The 21781-nt window shown below is 38.4% G+C and overlaps 4 protein-coding genes and 1 pseudogene across 5 annotated transcripts; 2 read left to right on the top strand and 3 right to left on the bottom strand.

Annotated features, from left to right (window-relative positions):
- Positions 1–23: 23 nt before the first annotated feature.
- On the bottom strand, positions 24–1215 carry LOC133744757 (pentatricopeptide repeat-containing protein At1g11900-like; annotated as a pseudogene).
- A 654-nt stretch (positions 1216–1869) lies between these two features.
- Positions 1870–6494, top strand: LOC133744741 (uncharacterized). Its single transcript, XM_062172798.1, has 9 exons — positions 1870–1948; positions 2038–2393; positions 2857–2931; positions 3036–3506; positions 3618–3770; positions 4766–4867; positions 5057–5104; positions 5184–5650; positions 5759–6494. Exons 2-9 carry the CDS (start codon positions 2051–2053, stop codon positions 6371–6373), a joined length of 2274 nt encoding a protein of 757 aa, XP_062028782.1. The 5' UTR covers positions 1870–1948; positions 2038–2050; the 3' UTR covers positions 6374–6494.
- A 1606-nt stretch (positions 6495–8100) lies between these two features.
- LOC133726132 (uncharacterized) lies at positions 8101–21736 on the bottom strand. Of its 2 annotated transcripts, none has more exons than XR_009854660.1 (2): positions 20025–21736; positions 8101–8359 (listed from the first exon to the last, which is right to left on the bottom strand). XR_009854660.1 is itself a non-coding variant. In XM_062153606.1 (2 exons), exon 1 carries the CDS (start codon positions 21440–21442, stop codon positions 20126–20128), a length of 1317 nt encoding a protein of 438 aa, XP_062009590.1. In that variant the 5' UTR covers positions 21443–21736; the 3' UTR covers positions 19273–19661; positions 20106–20125. The 2 variants fall into 2 exon arrangements, 1 of the variants encoding a protein (XP_062009590.1); XM_062153606.1 differs by lacking the exon at positions 8101–8359 and adding an exon at positions 19273–19661 and having other exon boundaries at positions 20106–21736.
- On the bottom strand, positions 8730–10226 carry LOC133733036 (uncharacterized). Its single transcript, XM_062160646.1, has 3 exons — positions 9971–10226; positions 9194–9330; positions 8730–9074 (listed from the first exon to the last, which is right to left on the bottom strand). Exons 1-3 carry the CDS (start codon positions 10224–10226, stop codon positions 8730–8732), a joined length of 738 nt encoding a protein of 245 aa, XP_062016630.1.
- LOC133733026 (uncharacterized) lies at positions 17708–19078 on the top strand. Its single transcript, XM_062160635.1, has 3 exons — positions 17708–17983; positions 18107–18329; positions 19044–19078. Exons 1-3 carry the CDS (start codon positions 17708–17710, stop codon positions 19076–19078), a joined length of 534 nt encoding a protein of 177 aa, XP_062016619.1.
- Positions 21737–21781: the final 45 nt, after the last annotated feature.

Below are 21781 nucleotides of genomic sequence, written 5' to 3'. Positions count from 1 at the left end.
ATCATATTGAAGATGAACACAGAAAGTGAGTAGCAGATTTCAAGCACTATAATACTATACAAATAGCAAGACAACTTTAAACTCCAAATCAAAATACACTAACCAATTCTACTCACGTTTATTCCATCTAGGACTGGCAAGACTTGAAGCACATCAACTCATCTCCTCCATGAAAGTCACTGCCATCTCCACCTTCCCAATCTTTCAAATTACTGATCACTGCTCTATAAAGATACAACGAAGGCTGAATCCGCCTCTCCATCATCTCATCGAAGAACCTCAAAGACTCCTCAATATTTTCTGACCTCCCCAAACCCATCAATGACTGCAGTGTAAGTAAGCAAATCAGGCTGAACACCCTTTTTCACACATTTCCTTGAAATAGAACAAGCACATATCAACCTCCCCAAACTTCCTCAATTGGTTTATCACTATATTGTAAGAAACCAAATCCGGGTCAATCCCAGCTTCTTTCATTTCCCCAGACAGCCCCAGCATTTCATCTGTACGACCCGCCCGGCCCAATATCTCAAAAACAGTTTTGTATGTGTACAAATCCGGTGCAAAGTATTGCACTACGGTCTCTTTGCATTGACCAAATGCAAAGAGAAGACTGTTTATTACTGTCATGCTCGGTTCGGTCAGTTCCAATACTTGCTCGGTGAAATTGAGCAGCTCCACAACACAATCATCTGCTCTTGCAAAGGCTTTGGCCACAGTGAGATAGCAAATTAGCAATTGGAGTTCAAGGGTTGAATTTTGGAAGCAATGGCAAGTTTGAAGATTAGGGTGAGGAGGTAAAGATGGTTTCTTTGAGCGGCTGAGATCAAAATGCGGTTAAAAGATTTGGGGGTTAGGAAGATGCGTTTGTTGTGTAGGGAACTAGGGATTGAAGTAGTGTAGGGGCGTTTTCAATGGTCGAGAGAATTTGAGTCACTAGTGTATGTTGTTGTGATTCGGAAGAGAGTTGAGTGTTGTTGATGAATGTACTTTCGATGGAAAAGGATGGCCAGTTGTTCAGGTCGTCAACTGGTAACGGGTCGGGACCCAGAGTGCGATTGAATAGCTCTGCTGCTCTGTAGCATGCATCGGAAACGCCTTGAGGAAGAAGATAGCATTGTCTCTGGATTTAGAGAGGACTGGCATTTGGAGGGCGATGTTATCACTTTGTTGTATATTCACTGGCCAGCTCAATCCTTTGACGTGGAGCGTCTAATGACGATCACTCATTCACTCCCACAACGTGTTTTGTAAAAAGCATAAAAGAAAGACTCATATTCCACCTATACTCACCTTTTCATAAACAAAATAAGGTATAGCTCAATCCTTAGACGTGGAGCGTCTAATGATGATCACTTCTTAATCACATTTCTGTAAATTAATCGTTACAATTCCCACAATGTGTTTTGAAAAAGACATAAAGAAAGACTCATATTCCACCTATACTCACCTTTCTATAAACAAAATCAGGTATAGCTCAATCCTTAGACGGGAAGCGTCTAATGATGACCACTTCTTGATCACATTTCTATATATTAATCGTTACAGCTCCCACAACGTGTTTTGAAAAAGACATAAAGAAATACTCATATTCCACCCTTACTCACCTTTCTATAAACAAAATGAGGTATAGCTCAATCCTTAGACGGGGAGCGTCTAATGATAACCACTTCTTGATCACATTTCTGTAAATTAATTGTTACAATTCCCACGTGTTTTGAAAAAGACATAAAGAAAGAATCACATTTCACTTATACCTTTCCTTGTTCTCAATCAAGGAACCTGTACCTTACTTTGTTTTCAGTCACAAGTAAGTTGGTTGTTTGGTTGATCGATTTGTTATTTATACATAAACAAACACACCTTTGGCCACTGTAATTGGTGCTGCACACAATTGGACTCACAAGCTACAACTGTTGAAAGATCTTCCGATCCAGTGGATTAGACTGTGAGTGTTTATGTGGTCTCATTTTCTTCTTGCTTGTTTGGAACTTGGAAGCATTAATTTGCTCTCTTTGATATGTAAATAATTGACAGATATACCGAGAGCATGGCAGTCACTGTAGTCCCTAGTGTAATGGTTAATCTTGAAGCTCTAAATCATGACAACTATGAGCACTGGAGCTTTCGGGTGAAAACATACTTGATGGCTGAAGGTCTGTGGGACGTTGTCCAAGGCACAGATAACGGGGAAGCCGAATTGAAAAATAACGCCAAAGACGAAGAAGCTGAATCCAAGGCTTGGCAGAAAAATAATGCCAAAGCCTTGCATGCTATCCACATATCTTGCGGGAAGGATGCCGAGTCCTCTATTAGGGGCATCGAGAAGGCGAGAGATGCTTGGAATGAATTGGCTAGAGAGTTCAAGCCTCATCAAATTTCAGAAATTTCAGGTAAGGACATAGATCTCTTATGATTGATTAATATAATGGAAAAGTTACACAATATATAAACGTACATACAACATATATATACATACGGCTTTTAGGACTTAATATATTACTCAAACGAGAACTTAGTTCGTTCTACTAAAAATCTTTTTGTTAAGGTAAATGTATTTTTTCTAATTATGAGGGTATCACATGAGTTGTTAGAGTGGTAACATAAGATTTTTGGAGCTGAAATTAAAAGTTAAAACTATGGCCAACTTAGTGAGATTAGTTACTCCATGAGATTTAATGAGTAATAAGAAATCTTGTAATTAAATTAATGTGTTGGATACAGGATATGTGAACAATTGATTTGTGGTTTTTTTTTTTTTTTGAAAAAATTACTTGGTAGATATTTTATTTATTTTTTCTTTTCTTTTTTGTCTGGAATTGTAATGTTTGAATGAATCAACAATTGTATATTCAGGGGAGAGTTCTGAAGTTGACCCGAATGACGGCAACGACTCAATTGATGGTGATTCTGTTGCTGACGTGATTGAAGGTATTATGTTCATTGCTCACTATGATTTCTTGAAATATTTATAGTCTTTTCCACTAAAACTAAAAGTCAACTTGATAATCATTAACACATGGCACGACCTGCAGTAAGGGATGGGGATCAGACCTATGCACCTTTCTTCGAAAAGGTGAAGGCCCGGCGGTGGGAGGGTGTAAAGGAGTTTATAGGACAACATCCAGAGGCAGCAAGAGCAAGGTTGCCAGCGGGGCGGACAGCTCTTAGCGACGCAGTCTCGATGGAGGACGTGGAAGGTGTAAAAGTGTTGCTGCCGTTTATGAAAGAAACAGATTTAGAAATACTAGGCGATGCTCTTTCTACGGCTATAAAGAAAGAGAGTGACTCAGATGTGATGATTGAAATTACTAGGTGCATAGTTGAGAAGAACGAGAAACTACTCCTTCGCCATGACCCCATTCGTGGAGTTCCACTTTGGTTGGCTCTGCATGGCAACAAACCAAAAATGGTTCACTATCTTAAGTCGGTTACTCCACTTGAAAAGTTAAAGAGGAGGGACGGCGCTGAGCTTATTTCTACGGGTTTGAGAGTAAATCGTTTCGGTATGTGAGTTTCATTGATATGACAAATCATTAGTATGGCAAGCAGTTTAAATTTTTTCATATGTATGATCATATGTTATATTAATTTCCTCTTTCACTCTACTACTATAGATATTTCGTTGGAATTACTACAGCAAAATCCAAAATTGGGCATTGCTAGAGGCAGCTCCGGTGAATCCCCTTTATATCAATTGGCTAATACACGTGCTAGATTATTCCGGGATGATAGCCAGCTCAGAATATGGGAACGATGGATTTATAAATGTTAGTAGTGTTGCTTTCGATCTCTCCTCTGAAGCTAATTTGTAGTATCCATGCATATGTAGATTATTTCAAGTATAATCAATGCAAATGTAGATGGAATTCTATCCCAAAAAAATGTAACATGGAATTAAGCTGTATAACGTTCTTTATAAAATTCATTGTAGCTCGCATGCATATCCTTATCACTTAGATAATTTCCTATATATATATATATATATATATATATATATATATATATATATATATATACAATTGCCTTAATGATGATCGTTAAGGCATTGATAATTGCCTTAAAGCTAGTACGGTTCAGGTTGACAGATTCAGTCTGTCAATTGGTTTAAGCGAGTTAGATACCTTAACGATCATCATTTTGGCTGAAAATTTGCAGAGACGATCTATACACTAGTACCTAAAAACTGAACGGTCGAGATGTGGATATGCGACCGAAAAGTAACCAAAAACTCGAACTTCACACGTTAATTTCAAAGCGGAGCTCCACTATGTATACAGATCCTATCCAGAGCGGAGCTCCGCTTTGAAAATTTACGTGTGAAGTTCGAGTTTTGGGTCACTTTTCGGTCGCATATCCACATCTCGATCGTTCAGTTTTTAGGTACTAGTGTATAGATCGTCTCTGCAAATTTTTAGCTAAAATGATGATCGTTAAGGCATTGATAATTGCCTTAAAGCTAGTACGGTTCAGGTTGACAGATTCAGTCCGTTCATTGGTTTAAGCGAGTTAGATACCTTAACGATCATAATTTTGGCTAAAAATTTGCAGAGACGATCTATACACTAGTACCTAAAAACTGAACGGTCGAGATGTGGATATGCGACCGAAAAGTGACCCAAAACTCAAACTTCACACGTTAATTTCAAAGCGGAGCTCCGCTCTGGATAGGATATATATATATATATATATATATATATATTTATTACTTCCAACTCAAACTTAAGTTAATGTATTGATCATGTGTTTTTATCTGGCCGGATAGGTATATCCATACCACCTACACCTACACATACCGGTGAGGTTTCTATAGATGTTCATAAAGAAGAGAAAGATCAAGGCAATCAGAAGCATCTCATTCGCAAAGGTATGTTGCATGCATGCCATGAGATTTACCATATATATTTCTTTTTTCTTTTTCTTTTTTTTGATTGAATACCATATATATTTCTTCAGACCAAAAGCAAAAAAAAAAAAATAATAATAAATAAAAAGAAGCTAGTTACAGATTCTCTGATGAAATTATGCCAACATGTCTGGATTAATTGCAATGCAGTTGCCTGTTTCTTTCGGGGACTAGTTGCCAAGCTCTGTGACCTTTCTGGTAAAGCTACATCAACATTATAATATGCCATTTTATTTTTGGAAGGTTGTTAATTTGATACTCGATCTTTTAACTCTAGGAATCAATCGTATGTATGAAATGAAATTGCTCCATCACCAAGCCTTCGAAATTCTAGATCGCATGTGTGAACCGTTAAGACAGGACAAAGATAAAGACAACGAAAGCTTAGGCAACGAAATTCGAAATTTTAGGCAACGAAAGCTTGTCGAAAAAGCACTCTTGAAAGCAGTAGAACGAGGACATGCTCCAATCATCAGTCACCTATTGAAATCTGATCGATCGTTCTGTCTGATCACTAATGAACATAAAAAGACCATATTTCAACTTGCTGCTGAGCATCGTCAAGAGAATATTTTTAACCTGTTATATGAGTATGGGGAATGGGAAATAAAAGACATTGTAGGCATGGAAGATAAGTTTGGGGACAACATGCTGCATGCGGTAGGAAAGTTCTCCCTATTAACACAGATTGATCATATTCGAGGTCCAGCTTTGCAAATGCAGAAAGAACTACAATGGTTCAAGGTATTAATTCTCTTTTATGTTTTCTTGTGATACCACATATATTAACTGTTCAAGGCTAAGACCACCTCATCATGTCTCTAAGCGTAGGGTTTTGTTGATGAAATGCAGAAGGTGGAGAGAATGGCAAGACCGAGGGATCTTGATTGTATGAATTCTGATGGTCGGACACCACGTGAGGTATTTACTATATGCCACAGAGATTTGGTGGAGGCAGGAGAAAAGTCAATGAAAGAAACTGCAACTTCTTCTTCGACACTTGTAGCTGCTCTTATCATTACCATTATGTTTGCTGCAGCAGTGACAGTTCCTGGTGGAATTAAGGGCGACACAGGTATTCCCATATACTTACACACCAAGGCATTTAGGACTTTTATGGTTGCAGATGTTATATCTCTCTGCTTTTCCACAACTTCAGTAATGGTATTTTTGGGAATCCTCACATCACGTTTTGCAGAAAAAGATTTTCTCATATGGTTACCCACAAAATTGATAATTGGCTTTCTTACCCTTTTTCTATCTATCTGGGCCATGATGATTGCCTTTTCTTCTGCCATTTTCATTATGCTCCCTGAAAAACCATCTATTGTTATTCTATCTTCCATACTCGCTACTTTTCCAATTGCCTCATTCCTGCTGATGCAATTTCCGTTCCTTTATGAGATCATTATTTCTACCTTTAGATCTAGTGTATCTAAAAGGAATGTACCAAAGTTTGAGCTTTAATATTCTAATGTCGTATACTAGCTGATGTTTATCTTTGGTTTGCTACTTTGTAATAAGAAGCTTTTGTAAAAATGAGACATTTTACTTGCTTAGATCTTGTAATAAATATTCCAACTTCCAATTTTTATTTTTGGGTCAGCACGTTACTCAAACATTCTATATGTATCTTTTAACTTAAAATTTCCAGTTTGATATAAAAACGAATAATCCGAGTTAGATAGAGATTTATGAGTTATTGATATTCTGTGGCTCAATCCAATTCTAGTTGATCAGTCGTCCGGAACTTTTGCTTGTTAGTGGGCAAGTTGCAATGAGGACCTACAAATTCTTGGAGTTTGTAAGTTCTTTGAAGTTCATTGAAATTTTGGACTCATCAACCCAAGATAGGCACATAGAATTGACTCAGCAACAAGCTAGATTACCAATCTCACTATAATTGGCAGCATGACTTTAGACAGATTCATCAAGTGTTTTGGTAATCCCTTTCCAACACAAGATGAGTAATGCCAGCACTAACTGTAAATTGATGTCCATTCATCAAGGCTACTGCTTTGGCAGGTGTTTGCCCAAACAAAACCGAAACTGGTTTCATCATTGCTTCCATGAGAAGTCCTTCGTGAATCTCTGTAGTAAAACAGCCCAGCCCCCCTTACATCATTCTTCATGTCAGAAGCCCCATCAATATTTCATTATCAGTAGAGTTATCAAGTGGCTTCTAGATGGAGGCTCAAAACAGTTGCATATGGAGTCTTGAGTCTCACTGAGAATTTCTTATGCCATTCCCGGCAAGGTGAATAATTAAGGTTGATGATAGGATATTAGGATTCTCCATGAACAATGAGATTCCTAATTTTCCAAATCCATGATGCCTTCCCACCAGACTATAAAACTAAATGACTCCTGCTCAGAACCTGCTGGCACCATGATTCACATGTTGAAACAAATCAGAGATCGAAGGAATGTTTTTTCTAATCACCACTTGCTTACTTCTTTCTAGCTTTAAGCAGAATAACCCTGGCGGGTACAATCACAACTCAATTGATTATACAGGACGGTAATAGTTGTGGGTGCAATTAATGGTCACACATCACCATCGTGTTGATTCTACATGCATAAACATTCATACAGGGTAGTAACTGTAAAACTTGCGATTTATTGCTCGCCCTTAGTGGCTGATTATATCATCCTAGTACGTACAGTATATTAACTGCTTTATTTGAACATACATGTTGAGTTTGAGTGCGTTTTTCATAAAACTACTGTCCTGACTTCTGAAAAGTAGCCAAGATTTTGTTCAAGCAAAGAACAATAATAGCCAAGATTACTTTTTGATTCATCAAATGTTCTGTAGATATTGTTCGCCACTCTGCGCACTAGCTTACCTTGAGAGGAACTTTTCAGGTAAAGAATTGCTTACTGTGCAAACAATTGGGCATCTGTTTTTAACTTTTTATTGAATCCATCCAACCAAGGCATTGTAAAGATGTATACAATTACATTCTAAACAGGAGTATGTATTATACAGAATAAAAGCTTTACCTCCCACATTTGCAACGTCAATCCTTCAAAGTTCCCGGTACTCCGGTAGCACATAAGTGGTTCAGATATTAGCCAAATGGATAAAAGAATTTGCAACTCCTCTTTAGATTCAGTGCTTTTATGATCAAAAATCCAAGATAAGCAAATGATGTACAGATATATTAGGTAAGAAATGAAGAACCACTGAATCATCTTAATCATATCAATGGGAATAACTGAAACTATTTCTGCAGTAGACTAGGTAGTGAAAGCCAACACCTTATTGAAGTATTAAAATGTTTCATGCTTATGACCATTCCTAAAATTCATTAAAGAATGAAGCAAATACATATTATTCTTGCTAGACAGCAAAAGAAAAAAAGCATTCTCCATCGTTTCACAGCAGAGAAAGCAAAGTCTAAAACTCCACCTTACAAACCCATCAACAGAAACAAAAAAGCATACTTACTCCATAACAAGAGTTATGGCTCCCCAATACACTAAATTTCAGAACCAAAATTACCATTTGAAATGAAGGGTTTGGTACTTACCCTAAACTCATTATTCTTCACCATCTTCCTCTTCTGCAAAACTCAATTCCTGGCAGAACTCATCACTGTTGCTAAAACAGTTGTTCATCTCAACCAATTCCGCCACCCTTTTCACCGTCCCTAACCCCCTCGGCGTGTCATTAACACATTGAACAGTCCTCATCTTTGGCAGCACATCATTCACAGCACCCATTTCAGCAACACCATCCTCCTCCACACCCTGGAACACCACCACCTCACTAGGAATCTCCCACCTCTTCTTCATCCTACTCTCCGGTCCAACACTCCTAGACCCCTCCCTCCCAATTCCACGTGGCCTCCCCACCAACGACACCCCTCACATCATAATCCGGCAAAGACCTTTTCCGGCCATCCGCAGCAGCAGCCGAAGAATTACCAATCTGATTGTACCTGCTTGCCACCACCCTCCCAGCCTTGACTGGCTTCTTGTTAGGCACAGACTTCTCCCCTTCTTTGAAAAGCTTCTTGGGCTCAATTGAACCAAGAACCTTGTCTTCCTTCTTCACCGGCCTCTTAGAAACCCCCAATAGTAGTTGCAGCCTGTTTTGGAGCTCCGATTTTCGACGCAGTCTTCCTCGATTTCGGGCTAAGACTCGTGCTTTTGCCCCTCTCTTTAGTAACCCTCAGTTCATCAATGTCCTGAAGCTTCCAGAAGCAAGATTTCCGGTGATCCTGTATTTTCTGAACAGGGGTCAGGTCTGTTGCTAATTTGCGCTTTGTTTCCAATCACGATGCATGCATGACTTAATTTGGATTTGATACTGAAACGAATAACTGTTCCGTTTGTTTGAGCATAGGCTAACAGACGTGTTTTGGCTACTGATGAATGGCTGAGGCTGGAAGGATGTGTTTTAGCTTTCAACACACCTGAAAATTAAGATTAGAACAATAAGTCAATAATATATTATCTGCCATCCAAAGTAGCAGTAGCACATGCCACTCACAGACTCGCTAGTCCATGAACCATTTGATATTTAGCAGAAACAATTTGAAAAACTCATATCATAGAGAGCTGAAATTCAATAAGCAATCATTTATCTTAATATTGCAAACTTTTGACAAATGCCCCATAATGAAGCATGAATAAATTTCAAAACTGAAATTCTGAATAAGGTCTAGTATACAGGCAGCAACACTGCAACATGAAGGTGATGCAATGGGTATCATCCATTAATACATTTCAATGTCTTTGCAGACAGACATAAAGCATGAGGGAAGATTTGCTTCATTTTTATCCCGGTCAAAGGAGTATCTGGCCAGAAGACTCAAATGACACATCTGATAACAGATAAACGAACCTCTTCATACTATTTCCATTGGTGACCACCAAGCCTAATCACCTCTTCAGCACCATTATCGCTCCTGGGAATCCTATCCATACTAGTATCCCCTTTTTGGACACACACATCACCATAAAAGATCCCTAAGTTTTGCCAGATTGCTAGATACAGATGTTCTATCCTTGTTTACATCTCTCGGCGGGCTTACAAGAGGAGCAGTGCCATACTAGTATCCCCATTTTGGACACTCACATCACCAAAAAGATCCCTAAGTTTTGCCAGATTGCTAGATACAGATGTTCTATCCTTGTTTACATCTCTCGGCGGGCTTACATGAGGAGCAGTGCCGGCTTGCAAGCTCTGACTTCTACTCCTGCTTCTACTGCGGCTTCGACTCCTACTCCTACTCCTACGGGAATGTCTACCACCATCACGGCTACAGTAGCATGCTGAGACAATGCTTGACAGCTCCAAGGAGAACATGTATATATTCAGATCTCAACCCACTGTAATCTGAAAAGCAGCATATGTGATTGGAAGGGACTGCACCGGTGGAACATTAGGTAGAAGATTTCAAGGTGCTGACCCAGAAGCATTAACAAGAACTATACAAAATGTTCCATATGTGTGTGTGTGTGTGTGTGCTTGTAAGTGTATTAACACAAGGAGAGCGCTTTCTTCTTGCTAATCAACTGAAAACCAACCAATGTTTTCTAGTACACCAAACAACTTCAGCTGGTAATTGTCTCCGATCCTCATTAGTACTAGATATGGCCTCTCAACAAGTAAAACTCTTGAAGAAAATGTGGGCATAGAAAGAGCCTCATACTACACAAGTTTGTCAACAACATTTGTAATAGAAAAAAACAAAAGTAAGTAATTTGATACTGGCAGTTTGTCAACAACATTTGTAATAGAAAAAAACAAAAGTAAGTAATTTGATACTGGGTTTAAAACAGAAGCTTGCCTCGGTATACGCTACAAAGCTTGCTTTACATACAAATATAGAGTATCAACAGCAGGATATCTAGCAAAATCTAACAATTTTTATGCTAGGGCTTGAAGGCCTCAATACATAAACCACATTATAAAATCTAACGGAACTGTTTCTCCAAAAATAAAGAAATGGGTGCCATATCCATCATAAATTATCGAGTTCATAATGTTGTGATTCTCTTTTTGGTCTGAACACAATCTACTAATATATATATCCAACCTAAAATTTGGAAACAGAACTATGAAGAGTTAACATCTCAGTTGGAGGTAGGCTGTTTTATTCTTATTTTCTTGCAATTTCCTGACTTCAGTAATAATTCTTAAGATAGTTCCAGCATTTAAAAGTCCATAAATCATATCCAACTTATCATGAGAAATGAGAAATAATAGGCCAAAAAAAGCTTTTCCTTTGAGAGGGCGGGGAATAATCTCTGAGAACAAAGAGATCCAAGTCGGCCAGCGGAAGGACTATATTTTAGTCCTCTATTTGTGAAAGTATGTTATTTAGAAATGTATGTAGTAAAATATTTTCTAATTGGCCAGATATATTACACTTGTAAATATATACATATGCTTACAAAGGCTTTGTAAATTGACTCAATGAAAGAGAGGGGAGAGGTACACGGTATAATTATTTAGACATCATAACATGTGAAATGAGAAGCATGCTGGAAGGAAACTAACCTGCCCAAGTAGCAAATCACGCACATATATACCCATAGTGGTCATTCGTCCATTGGAACCTGGAGAGAATTTCTGAAACAGAAACACACAAATATTAAGCTCCGGAAGAATAAAACAATATGCTAATATGACCACAAATGTAAGGATAACAAGCAACTAATGTGATATAAATTGCATCAACGGGGAAAAAAAAAAGTGAATGTGTGTGTGTGTATACACACACACACACACACACACACACACACAACCACACAACCACACAGTTTTACCTCAAATGAGTAAAACCACAACTTCATAATGTTTACAAACCAAATTCATCAACCTAGAACAATAGCAAGAGGAAGCAGAAGCTCAGGTAGCATCATATCTAATTAGACCTTTTGAACATTAAACTTTTCTTTTATGAGACAAAATTGCTTCCCACAAACAAATTTTGGAATGTTTGAGCCAACAAACATCATGAACTAGAACAGATATCATACTCCCAAAAAAAAAAGAAAAAGGACTCCGATTAAACTAAACCCTGATTTAAAATTGATAGAAATACAAAATTATAAGCCCAATTTGATGTTTTTCAATTTCAATTCATCTACTATTCCCCTTCAATTAACAGGACATTTGTACTAGGAATGCTTAACAAATCTTCATCAACAGTTGTTGCAGCAGTTAAATACATATTAAAGATGAACACAGACAGTGAGTAGCAGATTTCAAGCACTACACTTCCATACAAATAGCAAGAGACCTTTAAACTCCAAATCAAAAATACACTAACCAATTCTACTCGGTTTATTCCATTTAGGACAAGCAAGACTTGAAGCGCATGAATTCATGACCTCCATGAAAGTCACTGCCATCTCCACCTTACCCATCTTCTTCAAATTACTGATCACTGCTCTATAAAGATACAACGAAGGCTGAATCCGCCTCTCCTTCATCTCACCGAAGAACCTCAATGACTGACCTCAATATTTCCCGACCCAGCAATGACTGTCATGCTCGGTTGGGTCAATTCCAATACTTGCTCGGTAAAATTGAGCAGGTCCACAACACAATCATCTGCTTTTGCAAAGGCTTTGGCCACAGTGAGATAGCAATTTGAGTTTAAGGGTTGAATTGCGAAGTTTGAAGATTTGGGTTACGAGGTAAAGATGGTTTCTTTGAGTGGCTGAGATCAAAATGCAGTTAAAAGATTTGGGGGTTAGGAAGATGCGTTTGTTGTGTAGGGATTGAAGTAATATAGGGGCGTTTTCAATGGTGGAGAGAATTTGAGTCACTTGTGTTTGTTGTTGTGATTCGGAAGTGGGCTGAGTGTTGTTGATGAATGAATGTAGTTACGGTGGTGAAGGATGGCCAGGTGGTCGGGTCGGGAAGTGGTGGACATTTTTGAATCCGAATCGGAAACGCCTTGAGGAAGCGGATAGCATTGTCTCTGGGTTCAGAGAGGACTGGCATTGGGCGTTATAGGTGTTTTATGAAATGCCTCTGTTGTATATTCACTGGCTAGCTCAATCCTTTTGACGTCGAGCGTCCACTTCTCGATCACACTCCCACAACGTGTTTTGGAAAAAATATAAAGAAGGACTCGTATTTCACATATACCTTGCTAAGTAAATATTTAGTCTCATGTTCTCATGTTGTACCATAAGTCTTTAGCTGGAATTAAAATACTACAGCCAGTTTTATGAGATTAGTTACTCGATCAGATTTAAAATTCTATAATTATTTTAAGGGAGTTGGCCGGAATCCGGCGGCTCAATCCTTTTAAGGGATTTGAAATTTTACTGATCCACTCTCCAGTAAAGTGCAGATGCTTTTTTTTTTTTTGTGTTAAGATTTTATGTTTTATCTGTAACTATGAAATCTCTTTATTTTATGTCTGTGTCTGTGTCAATATGTTTCAATTGATGTGATTAAAAAAAAATTGCTCACCAAATCGAGGCAAACTTTGAATCTAGATATGACCTCACAATAACAGGTTTAAGATTGGTCCAGCAGAAACAGCCCGGATCACCAAAGATAGGCCTGGGCACGGTTCGGTACGGGTCGGTTTGAAGCCCAACCCGCATCGAAACCGCATTAAATGGTTTACCTGTTTTCCACACCGCAACCACTTTTTTTTTTTCATGGGCCGGATTTTTCGGTTGCACCGAAATCCGGTTCGGTGCGGACCGGTTTCGATCTGGACCGGTTTCACTATTTGGCCTTAAAAGTCAAGCCCAATTACCAAATATCAGGGCTGAATTCCTTTTTTTTTTTTTTTATAGAAAGATTAGTTACTAGCTGCAAATGATCAGTCAATTTCCAACGTTTCAAAGTAGCTACAAAACTGCAATTACTACCCAAAAGAGAGAACTGCAAAAACATTAAACAACAAAGCACTCAAACAGTTGAAATTAACTAACTATTACAAACCAACAAGTCAATAACAAAGTTTCATCAGATGCCAACAAGCAAAGTTTAACCAAAGTTCCACAGTTCCGAGCTTCCGGCAAAGTTCAACACTTGAACCAACAACAAAGTAAATGAAATAATAAAGAAAAAAACAAGCAAGTTCAAATATGCAGGTCTTCACTATTCCACCTCTTCAATGCTTGCTTGCTTCCACAACTCTCCAGCTTAATCCTCATCATCAGTAACCCCTTGATATAACACAAAAAAGTGAGAAAATTACAATTAAAACAGATAGTTAAGTATGAAAAATTAAAGTCAAACAGAAACTGAAACATAAAGCTAAGTATGGAAACCTCACCATTCTCCATCTTTTCCAGCTCATTGTATAGATCCAATTCATCTTTAGTAGGCTCCTTATAAGCATTAAAGCCTGCAGCCCTTAACCAGTCACTCATGCATACCAAAGCTTCAACCATTCTTGGAGTGAGAGATGACCTAAAAGGGTCAACGACCCTTTTGCCGAGGCTAAACGCAGATTCACTGGCAACTGTTGATGCAGGGACAACAAAGACATCTTTGGCAACTTGGGAAAGTATGGGGTACCTCGGAGCATTCTCCTTCCACCATGCAAGAACATCAAACTTGTCGTTGGAGTGATCTTCTAAAGCTTCTAGTAAGTACTTGTCCACCTCATTTTTTATCTCGACGACATCTTTTTCTTGCTTCAGCAACTTGAATTGACGCAGATTCTGCGCATGGCTGTCCTCAACACCTTGTGCAGCACTTGAATCCTCCATTCTTGGCTGAGTAGCATGCAATGAAGCCTCTGCAGCCACTGGATCTTCATTTCCATAATGAGTATACAGCTGCATGAAGATACTCTTCACTTCTTCAATCATCACTTCTTGCAGTGCCTTGTCTGATTGCAACTTTGGGAAAAAATACTGAAGATACAATAACTTGTATCTTGGATCTAAGAGAACAGCGATCAGCAAAATCTTATTAAGGTCTTCAAGCTTCGCCCAATACTTATCCAATTTTTTTTTCATCGAGCTAGTATATATATAATAGTATACATAGGAGAATTATCTAAGTGATAAGAATATGCGAGCTATAATGAATTTATAAAGAATGTTAAACAACTCAATTCCATGCTAACACATTTGTACAACCTGACGCGGGGACTCTCTTATCTCATTTAATTGAGTCCTCGTGTGTGCCAAACGTGGGATACAACTAATTTTCTTATATAAGCTACTCCAAGCCAGTCCAGTCCCATGAAACAAACACGGCCTTACTGCCTCTAATGTAGTTTAATAAACTCCATTACATCCTCCCAATACCGGGTCCACATAAAAAAGAAAATTGTAATAAATTGAAATTTGGATGGAGAAGATGAAGATTAATGTTATCAGAAGAGAAATTAAGTAGTTTTGTATTTAATTAGTTATGTATTTTGTTTTCCTTAAAGATTTAAATTTTAGAAAATTAGTGTACTTATTAGTCATTTTGCATTTGGGTAATATAGTATTTCAATAATTCAAATATTTGTAAGATGAACAAAGAAAATGGTAGGGTGGCAACAGCCATTAAAGTAATATCAAATACTCTTATGGAGGAGTATGGACACGATGAAGTACAACCCTTATGGACACGATGCTCACCGCAGCGATATATTGTCTGAACAAATTATCGAAGGCCTCCGTTTGAATCCTTGGAGCTTCCTGAACAAAAAACCAATGACAGATGTTAAAAGCTTAAATTGGTAGTATAAAGAAGTCATAATTCGTGTGATGAGCATTTGATTGATAAGAAGAAATTATAGATCGCCATTGACAAAATTGCATAATCTAAACCTACTCCTTTTGCTTCTGCATGTGTCTCTCTTCTTCTCCATCTCCAACTTTATCTCTCTCTCTCTCTCTCTTTTTTTTTTTTAATCCCCGTTAATCAAACCACCATTTTCCTCTTTAAATAGCGTGTGTAAGAGTGGTTATAAGTTATAACCACAACAGGCCAATAACTACTAATAAAATCGTGGGAATGCGGTATTCAAGATTTTTAGTTGATCATGGGATAATGACATCATCAGTTTAGGATTTAGGCCTCATCTGATGTTATCGCTTCTTTTCTTTTTCCTTTTTTTTTTTATTTCCAATATTTTCAATTACCAACATACCCTTTATATGTTAGGTTATAATGTTATATATTCTAGAGTTTTAATAAACTATGGGTAAAATATGTAGTTTAAAAATTTAACCATTCTGCCTGAGAATTGGCTTAATTAATATATATATATATATATATATATATATATATATATATATATATATATATATATATATAAGATCTTATCCAAAGCGAAGCTTCGCTTTGAAATTAAAGTGCGCATTTAGAGTTTAGGGTCACTTTTCGGTCGCATATCCACATCTCGACCGTTCAGTTTTTAGGTATTAATGTATAGATCATCTTTGCAAATTTTCAGTCAAATTGATGATCGTTAAGGTATCTAACTTGCTTAAACCAATGGACGAATTGAATCTGTCCAACCTGAACCATACTAGCTTTAAGGTAGTTATCAATGCCTTAACGATCATCAATTTGGCTGAAATTTGACAGAGACGATCTATACATTAGTACCTAAAACCTGTACGGTCGAGATGTGGATATGAAACCGAAAAGTGACCATAAACTCTAAATGCGCACTTTAATTTCATAGCGAAGCTTCGCTTTGGATAGGATATAATATATATATATATATATATATATATATATATATATATATATATATATATAGAGTTTATGGTCACTTTTCGGTCGCATATCCACATCTCGACCGTACAATTTTTAGGTACGACCCACTTTTATATATATATATAGCCCTTCCACTAAGGGATCCCTTGTAAGACCCACTTTTCGATCATATTTTGGCATCTCGACTGTTCAGTTTTTAGGCCTTAATGTATAGATCATTTCTACAAATTTTCAGCCAAATTGATGATCGTTAAGGTATTGAACTAGATTAAATCAATAAACGAACAGAATCTATCTAACTTAAACCGTTCGTGTTTATAATTGTAAATCACAGTTATGAATGTCTTAATAATGATCAATTTGGCTGAGAATTTGCAGAGATGATCTACTCATATATACCTAAAACTGAATGGTTAAGATGTAAATATGTGATCGAAAAGTAAGTCTAATGAGCGATTCCTTAAAATGACAAAAAAATAGATCTCTCACTAGAAGGCCCTATATATATATAATTTCTGTTACTTACAACATAAAATAAAGTTAATGTATTGATTGGACTTGGGTTATTATCATGATAGGTATACACGTACCACCTCCACCTACACCTACCGGTGACGTTTCTCTAAGTGTTCAAAACGAAGAGAAAGATCAAGGCAATCGGAAGCATCTCATTCGCAAAGGTATTCTACATGCATGCATATATTATATATACAAGTACATGAGATTAGTCAGATTACCATATATATTAACAAAAGAAAAAAACAAAAAACAAAAAAAAGCTAGTTACATATTCTTTGAAGAAATTATGCCAACATATTTTTATTAATTGCAATGCAGTTACACGTTTCTTTGGACGACTAGTTGCCAATCTCCGTCACCTTTCTGGTATGCTACATCAAACATTATTAATAGTTTGCCATTTGTTTTTGAAAGGTTGCTAATTTGATACTCTTTTAAATCTAGGAATCGATGATATATATCAAATGAAATTGCTCCATGTCCGGACCATCAAAATTTTGAATTGCATGTGTGCAGTGGTGAAGAAAGGATAATCTCAACTATATGCAAGTATGCAACATAAATTTGTTGAAAGAGCATTCTTCCAAGCAGCAGAACAAGGATTCATCGATATATTAATGGTCAATGGGGAAGTCGGTCCAAGCCGATTCCTTGGGATCACTAATGAACATGACAAGACCGTATTTCAATTTGTTGTTGAGCATCGTCAAGACAAAATATTTGACCTGCTGATAGATCGGCTTCTTGATCATGACATAAAAAAAGTTATAGGGAGAAAAGATAAGTTTGAGAATAACATGCTGCATGTGGTAGCAAAGTTGTCCTCATTAACAAAGATTGCTCATATTCGAGGTGCAGCTTTGCAAATGCAAAATGAACTACAATGGTTCAAGGTATTAATTCTCTACTATGTTTCCTTATGGTACCGCAAATATTATCTGTTCAAGGCTAAGACCATGTATACTTCACCTCATCATGCATGTCTCTAAGCATAGGTTTTGTTGGTTGAAATGCAGAAGGTGGAGCGCGAGGCAAGTCCCAAGGATCTTACTTGTATAAATTCTGATGGTCGCACACCCCGTGAGGAATTTACTATGAACCACAGAAATTTGGTGGAGGCAGGAGAAAAGTCAATGAAAGAAACTGCAACTTCTTCTTCGGCACTAGTAGCTGCTCTTATCATTACCATTATGTTCGCTGCAGCTGTGACAATTCCTGGTGGAATTAAGGGGGAAACAGGTATTCCCATATACTTACACAACAAGGCATTTCAGATTTTTATAGTTGCAGATGTTATATCGCTCTGCTCTTCTACAACTTCAGTAATGATATTTTTGGGGATCCTCACATCACGTTTTGCTGAAGAAGATTTTCTCACATCCTTACCCACAAAATTGATAATTGGCTTTCTTACCCTTAATTTTTCTATCTATCGGGGCCATGATGATTGCCTTTTCTTCTGCCATTTTCATTATGCTCCCTGAAAAATCATATATTGTTATTCCATCTATTGTACTCGCTAGTGTTCCAATTGCTTCATTCCTGTGGATGCAATTTCCATTCCTTCTTGAGATCATTATTTCTACTTATCAATTAAGAGTAATATGGTGGTTCTGCTTACCCTGCCTGTATGTCAAATACATATTTAGAAGGTTGTTGTCATTGTGTTAAGGAGAGTCATTTGCTTGTGTAATTTTTATTCCATTAAAGGAAACTACTCCATCCAAGACATTTCTACTTATGGATTCAGTATCTAAAGGGAGAGAACACCATTTTCAATATGTTGTACGATGAAGTTAATCTTTGGTGTGCTACTTTGTAATAAGAAGCTTTTGTAAAGATGAGATGGTTTGCGTGCTTAGATCTTGTAGTAAGTGTCCAAACTTCTAAGTTTTATTTTTGGGTCAGGACACTGTATCTTTTAACTTGAAATTTCCAGTTTGATATAAATAGGAATAATCCGAGCACAGATGGAGATTTATGAGTAATCAATTATTTGTGGCTCAATCCAGTTCTAGTTGATGAGTCCTAAATTTTGTGAATGAGGTCTGGAGCTTTTGCTTGTTACTGGACAAGTAATGAGGCCCATACACATTTTCGGAGTTCGTAAGTTCTTTGAAGTTCACTGAATTTAGGACTCATCGACTGCAAGATAGGCACACATAGAATTGACTCAATAACAAGATTACCAATCTCACTATAATTGGCAGCAGAACTTTAGACAGATTCATCAAGGCTGCAGCTTCAGTAGCCTTTGCCGAAAACAAAACCAAAACCGATTTTCATCATTGCTCCCATCAGAAGTCCTTGGTGAATCTCTCTGGTACAACTGCCCCCTTACACCATTCTTCATGCACAAGTGCCATCAATATTAATTTCAATAGAATTATCAATTGGCTTCAAGCAGATGGAGGGCTCGAAACACTTGCATGACCGAGAATTTCTTATGCCATTCTCCAGCTAGATGAATAAGGTTGATGATAGGAGTCATAGGACTCTCCATGAACTATGAGATTCCTAGTTTTCCAAATCCATGATGCCGTTCCACCAAGCTACAAAACTAAATGACTCCTGCTCAGAACCTTTTGGTCAGATATTTGGCCAAATTGACAAAAAGAATTAGGAACTCCTCTTTATATTCAGTGCTTTTATGGTCAAAAATCCAAGATGAGCAAATGATGTACAGATAGATCGATTAGGTAAGCAATGAAGAACCACTAAATCATCTTATCATATCAATGGGAATAACTGTGAAACTATTTCTGCAGTAGACTAGGTAGTGAAAGCCAACACCTTATTGAAGAATGAAACAAATACATCTTATTCTTGCTAGACAGCAAGAGAAGAAAAGATGGCTCCATCATTTCACAGCAGAGAAAGCCAAGTCTAAAAGCTCCACCTTACAAACCCATCAACAGAAACAAAAAAGCATACCTCCATAACAAGAGTTATGGCTCCCCAATACTAAATTTCAGAACCAAAATTACCATTTGAAATGCAGGGTTTGGTACTTACCAAATCCTCCATGATCCCACTCATTCTTCTTCACCATCCTCCTCTTCTGCAAAACTCAATTCCTGGCAGAACTCATCACAGCTGCTAAAATACTTCTTCATCCCAACCAAATCCGCCACCCTTTTTGCCGGCCCTGACCCCCTCGGCGTGTCATTAACACATCGAACAGTCCTAATCTTAGGCAGCACATCACTCACATCACCCGTTTGAGCAACACCATCCTCCTCCACACCCTGGAACACCACCACCTCACTAGGAATCTCCCACCTCTTCTTCATCCTACTCTCCGGTCCAACACTCCTAGACCCCTCCCTCCCAATGCCACGTGGCCTCCCCACCAATGACACGCGCTTCTTCTCACACCGGCTCCCATCTTCCTTATCATCATCCGGCAAAGACCTTTTCCGGCCATCCGCCGCCGCAGCCGAAGAAGCACCAATCTGATTGTACCTGCTTGCCACCACCCTCCCAGCCTTGACTGGCTTCTTGTTAGGCACAGACTTCTCCCCTTCTTTGAAAAGCTTCTTGGGCTCAATTGAACCAAGAACCTTGTCTTCCTTCTTCACAGGCCTCTTAGAACCCCCAATTGAAGTTGCAGCCTGTTTTGGAGCTCCGATTTTTGACGCAGTCTTCCTCGATTTCGGGCTAAGACTCGTGCTTTTACCCCTCTCTTTAGTAACCCTCAGTTCATCAATGTCTTGAAGCTTCCAGAAGCAAGATTTCCGGCGATCCTGTATTTTTTGAACAGGAGTTATCTCAAGCTTACTCGGCCGCCGGAACCCGGCTCCAGCGATAATCTCCGACGGCCCCAAACTCATACCTCTCCGATTAACCTTCGGCCTGGCGCTCAAATTCAAAGACTCCTCAATCTTTCTCAACCCATCGGAATTCTTCACACTCTGCTTCGGCGGCTCCATGAACTTCGCCGCCACAACTCTTCCGCGCTTCTCCGCCGCCTTCTGGGCCTTCTCGAGTTTCAGCAACTCCAGCCTCGAATTCAATCGGCCTATCTCCTTCTCGATTTCCTCAATCTCCGAATCGATCTTCCCCAAGTCTCGACCTTTCTCTTCTTCAACCTCAAACCCCATCTTCTTCGGCGCCACAGACAACCGCCGCGAATTTCCATTAAGCGGCTTAAACGGCACCGAGGTCGCCGCGAAAACAGGGGTTTTCGGAACCGGGCTCAGATTCTCTTTGCTGCAATCGGATTCGAAAGACCAGGAAGCTTTAACGGCGTCGCCGGAGAATCCAGAGCCCTCATTGTCGTCGAAGGCGGCGTTGTTCCAGACCTGAAGCTCCGGGGCGTTAATGGCATCTGGGTATTCAAGAACACTCATTTTCGCTTACTGGGTATGAGAAATTTCGAACAATGCTTGATGGGTTTTTGCTTCTTCGCTTTGGATTTTTGTATTTAGTCTGTGTATGTAACGCGCTCTGGTTCTTGATCTTGATTTGGGAAGAAAAACTAAACCCTTTGTATTTTGAGATTTTTGACCGTTGGGGGATATAGGAAATTTAGACGTTGGGTATGGTGTAATCGTAGCCGTTGGTTGCTAAGCGCTCCGATTTGATTTAAAGTATTTTTGTTTTTAACCTCTTAATTACGTTTTTACGCCTCGGTGGGGCCCAGTAACTACGCGCCTGCTGAAACGACCACGCAACCCCGCGTTTTAGTC

The sequence above is a fragment of the Rosa rugosa genome, chromosome 1 (assembly GCF_958449725.1).
Source record: "Rosa rugosa chromosome 1, drRosRugo1.1, whole genome shotgun sequence".
Classification (NCBI taxonomy): domain Eukaryota; kingdom Viridiplantae; phylum Streptophyta; class Magnoliopsida; order Rosales; family Rosaceae; genus Rosa; species Rosa rugosa.
The sequence above is the reverse complement of the archived record's forward strand: the minus strand, read 5'-3'. Positions and strand labels throughout refer to the sequence as shown.